The sequence below is a fragment of the Idiotropiscis lumnitzeri genome, chromosome 7 (genome assembly GCF_059441095.1).
Source record: "Idiotropiscis lumnitzeri isolate Australia: NSW breed Sydney's pygmy pipehorse chromosome 7, RoL_Ilum_1.0, whole genome shotgun sequence".
Classification (NCBI taxonomy): Eukaryota; Metazoa; Chordata; class Actinopteri; order Syngnathiformes; family Syngnathidae; genus Idiotropiscis; species Idiotropiscis lumnitzeri.
In genome coordinates this window covers 1,402,281-1,416,248 of record NC_142397.1, presented here as the reverse complement: position 1 = coordinate 1,416,248, position 13,968 = coordinate 1,402,281, and the positions used below count along the sequence as shown (strand labels likewise).

The following is a 13,968-nucleotide window of genomic DNA, read 5'->3' as shown; positions in this document are numbered from 1 at the left end:
AAACAAACTGTTGGCACCTTCCCATTAATGCTAACAGATATTTACTGCCGCTGGTGAGAAACCCGACACGACCGTGTCAGAGGGCATTCGGCATTCACGGAATGGATAACAAACCAGTTTCGAAAATGACAACCATCCATCTGAGTAACATATTTATAAAAAAAAAAGAAAAAAAAAAAAGTGCCACCACCAAGAACATTTAAGTCTGCATGTAGCAGAATATTCTAATTCAGCAGCCACGGTCACATTATGCAGTTTGAACATTTAATTCATATTTTTGCGTACCACTAGAGGGAGCATTAGAAGAAAAATTAAATTACTAAATTAAAAATGCTGAAAAACGAAATATTGATCAGCAGTCCAAAAACATCGATTTGTTTTTATCTGATTTCACCGAATCACAAATGTTTCTTGTTTACAATTTTTATCGAATTTCCTCCAATATGCGTAGTAAGAGCAGATTCCACAGCACAAAATTCATTTTCCTTCATGAGGTCATTCTTACCACCCACCGAAAAAAAAAACATATTTAAAAATTTGAGATCCTTAAAGTGAGAATCGGGAATGTCATGAAACCGTTATTTTCCATCCTCTCATGAGCCGAGGCAAAAAAAAACATCTCAGAAAACAAATAGCCACAAAGAGTCGAACACAATGACAATCTTGTCTCAAATTACTCATCAATGTCCTTTGTGTGAAATCGGAGACTTTGGAATTGAACGCAAAGGTCAACCCTTGCAGCAATTGAAGACGCAAAACACAGAAATGTTCAATCATAATTTCCGTGGATACAAATATTAATTGTTCATTTTGGCTTCAAGTGTTGTGCCTGTCACTATACATCGCCGGCAGAAATGGACAAACACAGATTCATTTTTTGCACGAAATACATTTTCGCTCCAATGAAGTGAAATGGAATCCTTTCCCGCCAGTTTGCTTACCGATGCCACCTGGAATCCGAAACCAAGTCAAATCTCACATCCACGGATCACGCCGCTGACATTTCAGCCTGCTGTCACGAAAGGACTGAAACTCGATCGGCGGCCATTCAGCCCAAAATATCGCTCGCTCTCCTGCGAACAAACTCGGGACTCACCTGCGTTGCTTCACACGCGTGTGTGACGTCGGACAAATCAATGAAAAGTGACTTTGCTCTCCGGCCCTGACCAACAACTGAATCAATATTAGCAGTTCCCCCCACCTCCGCGTCTGTCCTTGGAACACTTCAAAAAAAAAAAAAAAAAAAGTCCTCTATTTACCGCGTCAACACGTCGCCAACGTGTGTCGCCTTCACACCTGCATCAGCAGGAGGTCGAAAGCTTCTGTTCAGCCTCGACTCCCTCCCAGGTGGTTCACATCTCGTCCCGTATTGTTTCCAGCCATCAGTCAGGTCGCCCCACAGCGCCCCCCCCACCCCACAGCGCCCCCCCTTCCCCTCCAAAGTAACACGAGCTGGGAATTCCTCCGTGTTTGGCATTCTGTAACGCAACACGGAGACATTCTGTCCTCTCATCCTCTCTCCGAGGAAATCTCTCATGGTTAAAAAGGCTGGGGCGGGCATGATGCCAAAGAATGAGAGCTTGTTTGCGCTCACAACCTGTGTACAGTCTCGAGTTACGTGTCCGTAAAAAAAATAAATAAATAAAAAAAGGAAGCCAAGACGTGAACTCATTTGGACGAGACACAATAAGTCGAGGTGAGTCGTGCTAAAGAGTCCGAGGCGGACGCAAGAGCGACTCGCTTTCTTGTTTTTGTATGCAACATGATTTTGAAATTGGACGTGTGCGATGAGCTTCGAGGTCAAAGTTTGGCTGAACAGTCACAAACAATGGCCAAAATAGGACTTTTACTGTAAATGGCCGACGAAGCAACGAGAAGAACGCAACATCCAATGTTAATATGTGCGCTATCTTAAAGGGGAAGTCACGCCTAAAAAAAATTCTTTGGAATAATAGGTTCTGTGCGTCTGCACGAATCTGAACGTAGAATTCTGATTTATATTTGCGGAATATGAATTAAGGAGTAAAATATGCCCGTTTTTAGCCAACTCTGAGGGCGGCCATTTTGTCACTTATGTTTTCAAAGAAAGTTTCTGCTCTGCTTCTCTTTGTAATTTTTGTGCCGCTTCTCACTCAATATGAGACGTATCGTGAATAAAGTTTGAGCTCCTCCTCCTGATATGAAAGTAGGTTTTAGCTAAAATGTCCGTTTTGATTCCACTTCCTGATAATCGAGCCACAGAAAAGAATCATAAGTACAGTAAATTATTTGTGAAGAACACTTCCAGGCTGTAAAAAATAAAAATATCCAGTTCAGCTCTAACTGAACATCCCTTTATGTGCCGTGTGGCCACATATTCTTTCGCCAATGAGCAAACTAGTTCCTTACGTGCCACTTGTAACCTCCAAATGTCATCGTGAATCGACTTGTCTCGGCCAAGTCATGTGACTGATTTGAGATCAATCAGTACCATGGTGACGATTAACATTTCAGTTGTAAAACATCCTTTTAAGTTGAAAATGAATTTTATGAAAAGAAGACGAACCCTACAAGCCAGTACGGGGGGAGGGGGGGGTCCTTATTTATGAGGGAGACATAATCCAAATATTTTTACCACCCCCCCCTTTTATTTAACCTGGTATAAAATAAATAAATAAATAATTGAAATTAAACATCTGATTTCCAAGAGTGACCTGGCACTAACCCCTGCTAGCGCACCAGTAGGGTCATAATTACAGTAACCGTATTTTCTGGGCTATAAGGCGCACCCGCATATAAGCCGCAGTTTTCTACGTTGCAAAAAAACAGAACATTTTTATTTAGCATATTTTCTGAACTATAGAGCGCCCCCTACTGATGAAAGAAAAATCCACAGAAAAGCCGCACCGTTGTATGGTTCAAAATCGAGGAAAAAAATAGCGACTTATGGTCCAGAAAATACAGTATTTGTACAGAAAGCGTTTGTCGGACCGTCGTAAACCGCCGACCCGCGTCCCCTCGCCCGTTTTTCGTGTACTCACGGGAAATTTTCATCATACAGCCAGTCTGCTTCCTATGTCCGTCGAGGCCCTGGCGATTCCGAAGTCAGAGCATCTTTTCTTCCCACGCCGGGCTGCATTCCTGCTCGCTCTCAGCGCAGCTTGGGAGTTTGAACGGAGATCCTTCTCCTTTTTCTCTTGCTGTCTCAACCCCCCCCCCTCCCATCACCACCAAAGGCCCGTACGGCCCCACACTAAATATTTCCTTCAACCCACCCCCTTTTCTGTGACAGACTCCCATCCCCTTTTCTGCTCCGTGAGCCCAACCCACCTCCTACCCAACGGTGCCCGAAACAATTTTCGTGCAACCCACTCGCCACGGAATTCAAGGGCCCCAACATCCAGCCACCCCCCCGCGCGGATCTTTTCAGTGTTTTCTCATCAGATGACATCATCATGTCTTTGTGTCTTGTGAGTGTTTATTATTTGAAAATTGAACTCATTGTGGTTTTTGCCAGGTACAGATGTTCTTGGGGGGGGTGGGGGGGGGACTGTATCAACTGTTGGGTTGGCTGAGAGAGAGCGGAAAAAAGTCTGACAAAGTGTCAGCCGCTGTGAGTCACACTTGGTCGTCTGCCTAACCTGTCTGGAAGGCGTCCACGGATGAAAGGATGCGTGTTATCGGTGTCATCGGAGAGAGCGCGATGACTTTTTTGCGACAAAGCGCACACGGTCGCTAAGACAGCTGCATAACTCCTGACTTGACTCGTCTCTCACAATGTCTTTGGAGCATTTATGGCCGTCACAAAATGTTGCTACCGACGACGACAACAACACAAGATTGTCCTGAAATAATGTTCGATCGCTAATGAACTCATTCACTGCCATTGACGGCTAAAGACGTCAAAAATCCATTTTCTTTCCTCGGCTGGTCGCGAATGAGCGAAGAGCGCTAAATGGGACAAGAACATGTAAATATGAGGAGATGTCCTGTCAACTATTAATTCTTTCAACATGCGCAGCACATGTGATTACATAAGACATCCTCGGCCATTCCACAGTTTCCTGTAACATAAGAACATTTTCCAGATGTATCCCTCCAAAAAAATCTCGTGAGCCTATCTGCCATTTCACTCTTGTAAAACACAAGTGGCGGAGCCTTATAAAGCCCGGCGTGCAGACAGAATGACGGAGGCGCTCCACATTAGTGGCCCTTTAAAAGTAAATACTTGCCGCGTTAAAAGCCCTCGAAAACAAACCGCTCGGCTTTATACGCGCTATAACCGCGCAGACTCTTGGAAAATGTGTCTTTGCCCGTACCACGCTCAACCCCGCCTCCCCTCCCCCTCGCACTAGGGCGCCCGAGTGAATCACCAAGACGAGACTTGAAAAAAAAAAAAATTATATATATTTTTTTTTAAGTGCGGTTATGAATACAATGTATTTCTAATTACAACTCTGTTGGTAAGAAAAAAATGTGGTCCCTCCCGCCACACTGAGAAGCAAGAGTGAATCACTCAGACAAGGTTTGAAAATAGACCTGCCCCCCCCAAAAACAAAAATCAGACTGTGAGTGTCTGTATCAAAAACACCTGGAGGGTAAAAAAAAAAAAACAAGGAGGAGGAGGAGAATTTGCCAGCAAAGAGGTGTCGTCACGCTCGGGGCCAAGCTGAGGACTGTCTACCGTCTTTATGATGCTAATTTGCACACAGACATGCTGAGCAGTCAGCCGACAGTTTTTTGGGGAAAAAAATCTGATTGTTTTCACTAAATTTTGGTTTGAAAAAAACTAACAATTGATGTTCTTAAGAAAAATCTTTTTGATTGTTATTAAATATTGTACTTCTTAAACAGTACTACCAATGGTAATTTTTTTTCAAAATAAATGTGACTGTAAAGACAGCAAAATCTTTCAAATAATAAAAAAAAAAATCATGGTTTTCATTTTTTTTTTTTTTAAATCAAGACTACTTAGAAGTAATAGTTGTGACTTTTTAAGATGATAAAAACAATAATAATGGATTCTATAAAAATATATGGATTTTTTTAAATAAAAAAAATCTGGAGTTTTTTTTAAAATAAAGCATCACAATTTTAATGAGATGAGTAAAAACCAAATTGAACGTTTTACTTTTTTTTTTTTTGCCGGAGTGAAAGTCACAGCATGACAGCAAATACGCTTCTTCTATGACAAAATGACAAAATGGCAACTTCATCTGTGTCTTTGAGAAATCTGTAAAAAAATTAATTAAATAATTAAGAAACATCTATCTCCGTTTGTTGGACTTCCATTGAATGAAACTTGAAGTTAAATCAACACTGACGCGTCGTTGCCACCAAACACAATGCTTCAATCATCCGTCGGCGCCAAAGTGACTAACAGTCAACGGCAGGCCACAAATTACACAGAACCCACGTTGAATCACCCGCAGACTTCCTGAAGCCTCATTTGATTTTGCTGGGGGGTGAGACGACCCCCGTTGCTCCGTCGCGGCCCAATAGCGAGATCGGCGCACGCTGCCGCCGGTGAGCATCCGGACTTCGTACGCGCTCAGGAAAAAGTTGCCGATTCGTGACCACGAATTTCAATGGAGGTCTCACCTCCTCTCCTTTGAAACCTTAGCCGCGCTAAACGAGAAACCAGAGCTATCCCAACGACGTTATTTGCGCCCAAGTCCGAGTTCGAGTCCAAGTCAGTGGTTTTTAAGTAGCTTTTGAGCCCGAGTCTCGATCCGAATCCTTGGCAACAAGACATCGCAAAGAAATAGAGCGCCTCATCCCGCCATGATAGATTTTTTTTTCATCTGGAACTTAAATCAACAGTGGTTCAAATTAAGTAAACAATAAAATATTTTATTTTGACTACAAAAAAAAACAAAAAAAAAACCTCCATTTGAATCGTTGAGAGCGAGGAGCAGCTTGCCAAATTGCCCCACTTTGACTTTCCGGGCCAAGCGTGCTGATATGACGCAGAGGCTTTTTTCCGACTTGCGGCAGAGCATTTTGATGGGCATCTCAAAGAAGGATTTTGTTGTCATTAGTGATTTAAAAAAAAAAAAAAAAAACATCACGTGGGGATTTTGCGGCTTCCACTGGAGCGATCCGAGCCGGTGTTGATCTTTGCGGCCTTATCGCCGCGCCGCTTTTTCACGATTGTCTTTTGTCCATTGATGAATAAATAACCGTGAGTAGGTGGAAGACGCAGTGCGGGCTGGACAGTGGCTCACTGTGTCATGTTTTTCCCCTTGGAGCCTTTGTCCATTGTGAAGATGGCTCAGCCTCTTTCCTGCAAATGCCGTCAAAGGCGGCATTCCGGTTTCGCCGCTATTTGCACACGCGTGTACGGTGACGGCGTGAAACGAAGCGCTTGAGTGATTTGGTACGAAAAAGCCTCGACAACTTTACATTGAGGGGCTGCCGCATGGCTAATCGCCGCGAGTCACATGACTTCCATACGTGGAATTTTAAACCCACACATGCTCGAAACAAAGGGGACGGTGACCCCCGCTTATTTGCGCTTCACTATTCACGATTTGTTTTAAGAGCAATTTGTTATTATTTTTTTTTATGTTTCATTTTAGTCTAGTTTTTATTAGTTTTAGGATTAGTTTTACTTTTTAATTCAGTTTTGAGCTTGGTCAGGGAACAAATTAAACTTTCATGTTTTTCAAAGAGTAGTTATTCAAATATATGACTTGTATCGAAGTAGTAATACTTGAAAATAAATTAAAGACTGATAAAAGTAGAAGTACGGTTTCATCTCTTGTTCTTAAGTAAAAGCAAAAAAGGCCAAATGATCTTTTTCCGTCAAATACAACAGAAACTGGCACAACAAAAAGTCTCACGGATGAGTCGTCCGTTTTTTAACTTGGACAGCGCTCGCTAGCTACCATCAGCTTCGCTTTTTTGCAATCAAACGTGTTCCCATAGCTTTATTAAAACCGTGAACCAAAAAAGAAATGCTCAGCCAACAACAACAGAAAAAAGCGCCACATCTGAATTTGATCCTTTTTCAGGTTGGACCCCATTTTATTTTTCGAACACGTGCTTTTCAGACCGCTAACGAATCCTACTTGGAACCCACAAGAAGAAATTCAAATGACCCCAAAAGTTCAGTCAATCAAGACCTCAATGATTTTGCAGATGACTTGACCGCTGAAAAAGAAAAAAGAAAACAATTATTAAGTTCAGTAACTACTGTAAATATTTTTATTTTTACTTGTTACTTCCCACCACTGGCTATGACTCATCTCAACACTCAAACTTGAGCTAGCAAGCGAGCTCCGGCACTTTTGGAACGGCCCAGCGAGGGCGTCTGCGCCAAGCAACATTCTCGAGTTCCCGAGCGTGATCCTGATGTCCCCTCACGTCTTATCTACTGTGAAGAACGACAGGCGGCGAGCCCGCGTTGTCGCCTGACGCTGTTTTCCCGCTCGTAATAACACGCTTTCGCATCTGCCCTCCCTCCCTCGCTCCCTCCTTCTGATTGCGTGTACAAACACTGTCATTTGCTTTTCCCAGACAGCCGCATAACACAGCTGTCAATTACCGGCACGGCAGAGACTGCGCAAAATACGGATTGTGCTTTAACCACTTGTCCACTAGGTGGCAGCACCAAACTTGACAACATCCAGCCACCAGCAGTTCACACGCTTGCCAGTGGACGTTCAATTTCAATTCATATTTTGAGCTGGTATTTTGCCAAATTGCTTTTTTCTAACCATCAGGACAAAGAAAGTGAGCGCCGAGACGCAAAAGTGAATGAAAATTGTTCACTGAATTAAAGCTTGAAATTAGAGCAGAACTTGAGTGCGGTGTGAAGCACTCAAATAATACATGTTTATTTATTTGTTTGGGATTTTTCATGCAAACATCTTCAGTGTACGGTTTGGCGCCGGACACAGCACAGCAAGAGCCAAGCAGGGTAAAAAAAAATAAAATAAAAAAAAAACACTCCCAAAAAAGAAGCGCCTCTCCATTAGGTCCATCTCATTTGGAGCAAGTCCCAGAGGGGACAGCGTGGGGTCGCCTCCTTCTTTCGGGAAGAGTCAAGAGGGGAGCCGGAGGTGGTGGTGGGAGGGGGCGACAACATCACAACAAGGGCCCCCACCGTGAGAAAGCTCTCTCAGGAACTCCACCATAAAAGCGCTCCCTCGCTTAATTAACGGCCACAAGACATGTGCGCAAATGTTTGTCTCGACCACTAGGGGGCGCCCAAGCTCAAGAGGAATTAGCAGAACAGTGCCTTGACTGAAGAGTTGAGAGTCTGCTGTGACCCCAAATGAAAATTTACTCCTGTGAGGCGGACGTGGAAACCAGTCCTCCGCCATGCATTAAATTCAACCACTATTTGTTTTCAGATTTCTTAATGTAGGAAGTAAAAAGTCATCAGAAAGACAAATAGTCACAGAAAGTGCAAATACCTGAAAGTGTAGTACAGTGCAATAGCGCCATATTTGTACTTAGTTACTTTCCACCACTGGAGATAAGCCAGCGCAAGAAACAATCTAGGCTGTTGCTGTGTAAGATAACCACACGCTGAGAAAAATATGGAGCTGACAGAATTTAGGCCAAAAGGAGGTAGGAAGGTCAGCAACTCGAGCATTTCCTAATCTTTGGAATGGAGCACACACACACACACACACGCAGTGTACCTGATGTGTTCCAGTTAATGTGTGACCATGCGCTTGTGTTGCGGTGCAGACGGAGGCATTTGCGAAATGCGCACTCGAGTCAATGATTAGTCAGGCTGTTGCTGCTGCTGCAGCTGCTGCACATGTTGAGCTGTCAACACGCAAGTTGCGCTGAACTGTGCGAAAGGACTGCGCTAAGGTTGCCACCTAGAGGCACAAACCAGGAATCAACCCCTTCGGAGGTCTTTTGCAGCTTTGGAAGGTGCATGGACACTCGCCGGACGCTTGATTAGGTACACGTTGACCTGCTAATGGTGATCAAGTTGATGATTATTGTGAGGATTTTAGATCATCGCAACTTTCATGACTACAATCCCAGGGTGCTTCTAAAAGTTGGACCTGAACAAGTAAAGCCAAATATGTAGCAATGCAAACGACAAAGTATCTGGTGAGGTTGCCTCGGTGCGACATTATCAAAAGTGCTATTTGATGGAGATGGGCAAAAAAAAAAAAAAGAGCAAGCAGTAAAGAAGAGCTTTGACAGCTTTAATGAACCCGTTTCCTCTTGGCAGTTGTTGGAAAAATGCTGCTCAAAACCCTCTCGCACAAGCAGAGAGAAAATCCAAAAGGTTGCCGTGACTAACTTACTTAGTTGGTGTCAATTCAAATTTACAGCCCGTGGGGGAACCCCCAAAAAAAAAAAAAAAAAAGAAGCGGGAGCTCATGCATTTGAAGTACGGAAATGCCAACGGCAGACAAGCTAATCACATTGTCAAAATGGCTTCTTTTTTTTTTTTTAAACTCCCAGGCTCGATTTACGACGCATCTGAAGGCAGCAAATAAAAATCTGCATGACAACAATGAGCGCATAAAGCCCCCCGTTCATGAATAAAAGATGAACAGGCTCTTGCGAAGCAAGCAAACAACAACAATGCTGCCTCGTCGCCGGGTTCCGTATTACAGTATTTGTGTCGCTTGCCAGCAAACCATTGAGGAAAATTCTTGAGAGGGAGAGGAAAGCCTTCCAAGTACTTCCCGCCCAAAGACCCAAATGGAGCGCCAAACTGGCACCAACTTCTATCAAGCTCGAGTGTTTCTCAAGTTGGACCTCCAAGAGGCAACACAATAATATATTTGGTAGCGCCCCCTGGAGGAAAAAAAAAACCATTTGGACGTAGCTATGTTGTATGTTATAAGTGTCATGTGATGTCTATTAGGAACTGGGCGCTGTCGCCATCTTGTGGCATCAACAGGCAATTACAATTACTGTCGACATCTTAGACGACTGATTATTTATGACTTTAAAATGGCTTGTTTATTTTTTTTTTAATGACAAATGCAGACAAGGCTTGGCTGGAATTTGGCGTTGGGAGGAGGAGGCGTGGGGGGGGTGTACATAACTGTACGCTCCCTTCTCACCACTCACTCACTTTCAACCTGCTGTGTCAACAGAAGGCTGGAATGCAGGAGTCGCCGCCGCCACCGCCGCTATTTATGCAGATCGGCGTGCGCCAACTCTACACAGCGCCGCAGTCGCGCTCTTCAAATACTCGCCGCTATCTCTTTGTAATTTCATTTGTGAGATGTAGTACCCCTCCCTGCCATCGGTGGCGCTAGTCACTGATGGTGACGTACAATAATGGCGTTTTTTTGGGAATGTCTTTGCGCTCTTTTTTGGACACCAAAAACGAAAATGAGCACAAACGCCAACTCCAAAAACGAGAATGAGCACAAGTGCGAGTTCCACTTCAAATTAAAGCACTTCTCCACTCCAGAGCAAACCCGAAATTGAGGGTTTGCCATTGAAACCAGACGTGTGTGATCCGAAAGCGTTTGGGCTTTACATGCCAGCACATGCCCCGACAACGTCAAATTGGAACATTTTCTCGTTAAAAAAAAAAAAAAAAGTCCCGCGTAGCCAACATGGCGGGGAAACGCGTGCGGCGTCGGACGAAGCGGACCTGCTGAGCGTGACTGGAAAGAATGCTGCCATATGGACAAAAGTATTGGGACGCATTCCGCTGACAGGACGGGAGGACGTCAGACAAATGTGGGCCTCGTCGGCCAATTTCCATTTTGAAGTGATGACAACTTGCACCAGATAAACCCAACGATGAGAAAAAAAAAAAAAGAATCCGCAGTCGAACAAGTCCACGGTAAGCACTGCTTGCGTGCAGAAAGTGTCACGAAAACAGCGTTCACTCCTCTCACCAGAAATTGATGATCGGTCAACTTGCGCAAGAAAAATGAACAGAAGAAACCAAAATAATGCGCAATGAAAAAAGTCATCAACAACACGTACAAATAAGGCGATGACTCGTCTAAGCGGTTTTGAATAATCACTGCCAACTTGACATGACAAATAAACGGAATGACGGGAAATCATCTACAAAGTCCCCCCCCAAAAAAATTTAAAAAAAAACATTCTTAGAAATCGGCGACAACAACATGCAGGATAAACGCCACCTTGCACAACACAAACAAAAAAAAAAATTCAAAGTTTAAGACAAGCACCACAAAATCTAAAAATCTCCATTTCATGCATTCTGCATGTAGAAAAATAAAACACTCCTCTCGCCAAATATTTGTGCAATCTCCTCCCCGTCTCTGACAAGCAACTTTTTCTTTTCTCTCTTCTGTTTACCTCCGTAAAACTCCAGGTGAACGTAAAGACTCGAGTCACGAAAGGCGCGTCGGATGCTCGTCCAGTCGTCAGGGCTCCGTCCGGATCTCATCGGTGTTTACGCCCGGCGACTTCGCACTTCGTTACATAACGCCGACTTATCGGCCTCGCTATTGTCAGTCAATAAGAATTATTTACTGCGCCCGCAAAACCCGCTTATTGGCTGAAGGTCAAGTTTGTTGGCACACACGCGCACACACCCCCACGCGCACACGCACACGAGACTGCAGGCGCACACACACGCGCACACACGAGACTGCAGGCGACCTTTTGCCAGAGACAATCAGACGATGTGGAAAGGAACACAACAAGGACTCGGCCTTCATTCCTTCTCATGCTCCCTCCCCGCTAAGCTCGGCGAACACGGCGAGAATGAAGCACGTGTTAACGCTCAGGATTTAAAGTCGTACTGAGTGAGTGTTGGACAAGCTCGCTTCTCTCGAAAGGTCCGTCTTGAAAATGGCCTCGCGAGTGTAAATTCCCTCCTTTGGCCGTTGTGGTTCAAAAAAGCAAAAATATATTTTAGATTTTCGAACGGTTACGACTTTCGGGTGTGTTGATTCCACTTAGCACAAGTGAGTATCCAATCACAAAACGTGTCACCTTCAACGTGAGGCCAGCAAGAAGGCCTGACCGTCATCAACTCGGGATCTGATCGGCTATCGCAGCCGTCTAAAACCCTCCCGCACTCACGCCAAACAGACGCCCGCACGATTGTATCTGAAGGCCTCGGACGAATCGTGCATGTTACTGGTATTATGAAATCTGCCCGGCAACACGAACGAGCTGAATTCTGATTGGACAAAAACACTCACCTCTAACACGACAACACTAGGATATAATATGACAATGTGAAGAATATGATCTTTTTTTCTTGACTATGTTAGGCCAGCAGAGAAGGCCTTGCAGGCCTTGACCGCCCACCGCTGCTCTCATTTTATGTTGTTCGAAGCTCACAGGGCAAGTTTGAAACGATCATCATATTCAATCCGCTTTAAGGTACGAGCGCCTCATCGCCTGCCAGGTGGCGGCGAGGCCGAACCGTCTGCCGATGAGGCACATCTCAGGCAAAAGATTGATCTGACTTCAGCTTTGACCGCCCGCCGCCGCCAAAATTGTTGTAACCCTCGACACAGTGAAGAAAAACATTTCTTCTTGATTTGGAAGCAGGATCATGACACGTTACAGGATGTGAGTAGAACGGCAACGACGCAAGTGGAAAATAGAAATAATACGCATCATATAGTCCACAAGATGGGAATTTGTTTTTTGGCTCCGCAGTTCTCCTGAAAACATTCAACCGATACTAGCCAGGACTTTCGAGCAACAAACGACTGAAGCCGACTTGCAAAAACTAAACGTGACAATGGTCAAACAGTAGCCCAACATTATCCATGTGGGACCGATTCACAGAATTCCGTCACTGTGGTTTTCCTGCCACCACCATGCTGCCCCCCCCCTTCCTACCTCCAGCAATCCTCTTGAGGAGCTGCTGCCTTGCAATGATCCGTCCCAGCCTGTAGCCGGAGCGCCGACGGTGGTGGTCCATCCTCAGGTAGATGTCCCGGCTCTCCGGGGTCATGCTTCCCAGACACTCGCTGCCCGAGGACTCCCGGAGGTCTCGAAACATGTCCAAAGAGTGGGAAAAAAATGCCGAGCACCGGCTAAAACAAGCCCACGAGAGTGCCCGGGACTCTTCACACAGAGGCGCAAAAATCCTCGAGTGAGCCGAGTGGGACGGCCCAAACGTGTGGGGGGCGGGAGCGGTCACGTGACCCGACGGAAGGGCCAATGGCGCGGCGGCTGGGGGAGTCCGGCCCACCTTGCAGAGCTCAATCCAGCGTTTGTGTGAAGGCCCGTCAGCACGGGAGGGAAATATAAATACCGCCGGAATGCCGAGCGAGTGACTAAGAAGTGCAGTCGGGTGTGGGAGTGCTTATAAAAATAGCGCTTGTGTTTTGTTTTGTTGTTTTTTTTTTTTTTATTTAGAATCCGCCCTGCTCCAGAACAACTCATCCAGTGTGGCTGGACACACAGAATTAGGCGAGGTCCAGGAAGTGACCAAATGGTAGTGGCACAAGAAGTTGGTTTTCTGGGTGGAGAATGCTAATTTGAGCCCAAACATATCATCCCCCCCCCCACACACACACACACACACACACCAGCGACACCCCCGGGAAGGCCTCTCAGCAGGTCTCCTCAAACTGTCAGCACCCCCTTGAAGCTCGTCAACACTTTCAAGCTGCGACACGTTCCATCGCCTGATATCCGCGATCAAGTCCATCCACACACTCACGCCAGAATTCAAACCGCTGACACTTCCCAAAAGTTGTCTGCAGCGACCACAAGATGGCGGCTAACAACTGCTTTTGTCTAAATGAAGCTCCTCAACTCACTCGGATAGTTTCTTGGCACCAGTTATTGCTTTGGCCTGAGTGAAAAAAGGTTCAGCACAAAAGAGAGGATCGTTTCCTGAAAGGAAACTAATTAATTTTGTGAAAGGCACATTTTTCGAACGTGCAAATAAATTGTCGTTTGTGAACATTTTGAGACTTTAACGCAGATTCGTTTTTCCAGTCCGCTCTCATTCATTTAGCAATTAGAATGAAAATGAAGAATTGAAATTTGCCTTTTTATGAAAAAAAAATAAAAAAAATAAAAGAAGCCAGGGGA

The 13,968-nt window shown here is 44.9% G+C and overlaps 1 protein-coding gene across 3 annotated transcripts in view; it reads right to left on the bottom strand.

The window, feature by feature from the left end:
- The window catches only part of stard13b (StAR related lipid transfer domain containing 13b), a 45,036-nt gene that overhangs the window by 10,622 nt on the left and 20,446 nt on the right, over positions 1-13,968 (bottom strand). The window contains exon 1 of one of the 3 annotated variants that reach the window (XM_088300602.1): positions 12,763-12,998. The exons of the other annotated variants lie outside the window; for them this stretch is intronic. Within the exon in view, the coding sequence (XP_088156728.1) occupies positions 12,763-12,925 (163 nt within the window). The 5' untranslated portion in view covers positions 12,926-12,998. Of the gene's footprint in view, positions 1-12,762; positions 12,999-13,968 lie in introns of those variants that run through there. 3 annotated transcript variants of the gene reach the window in all.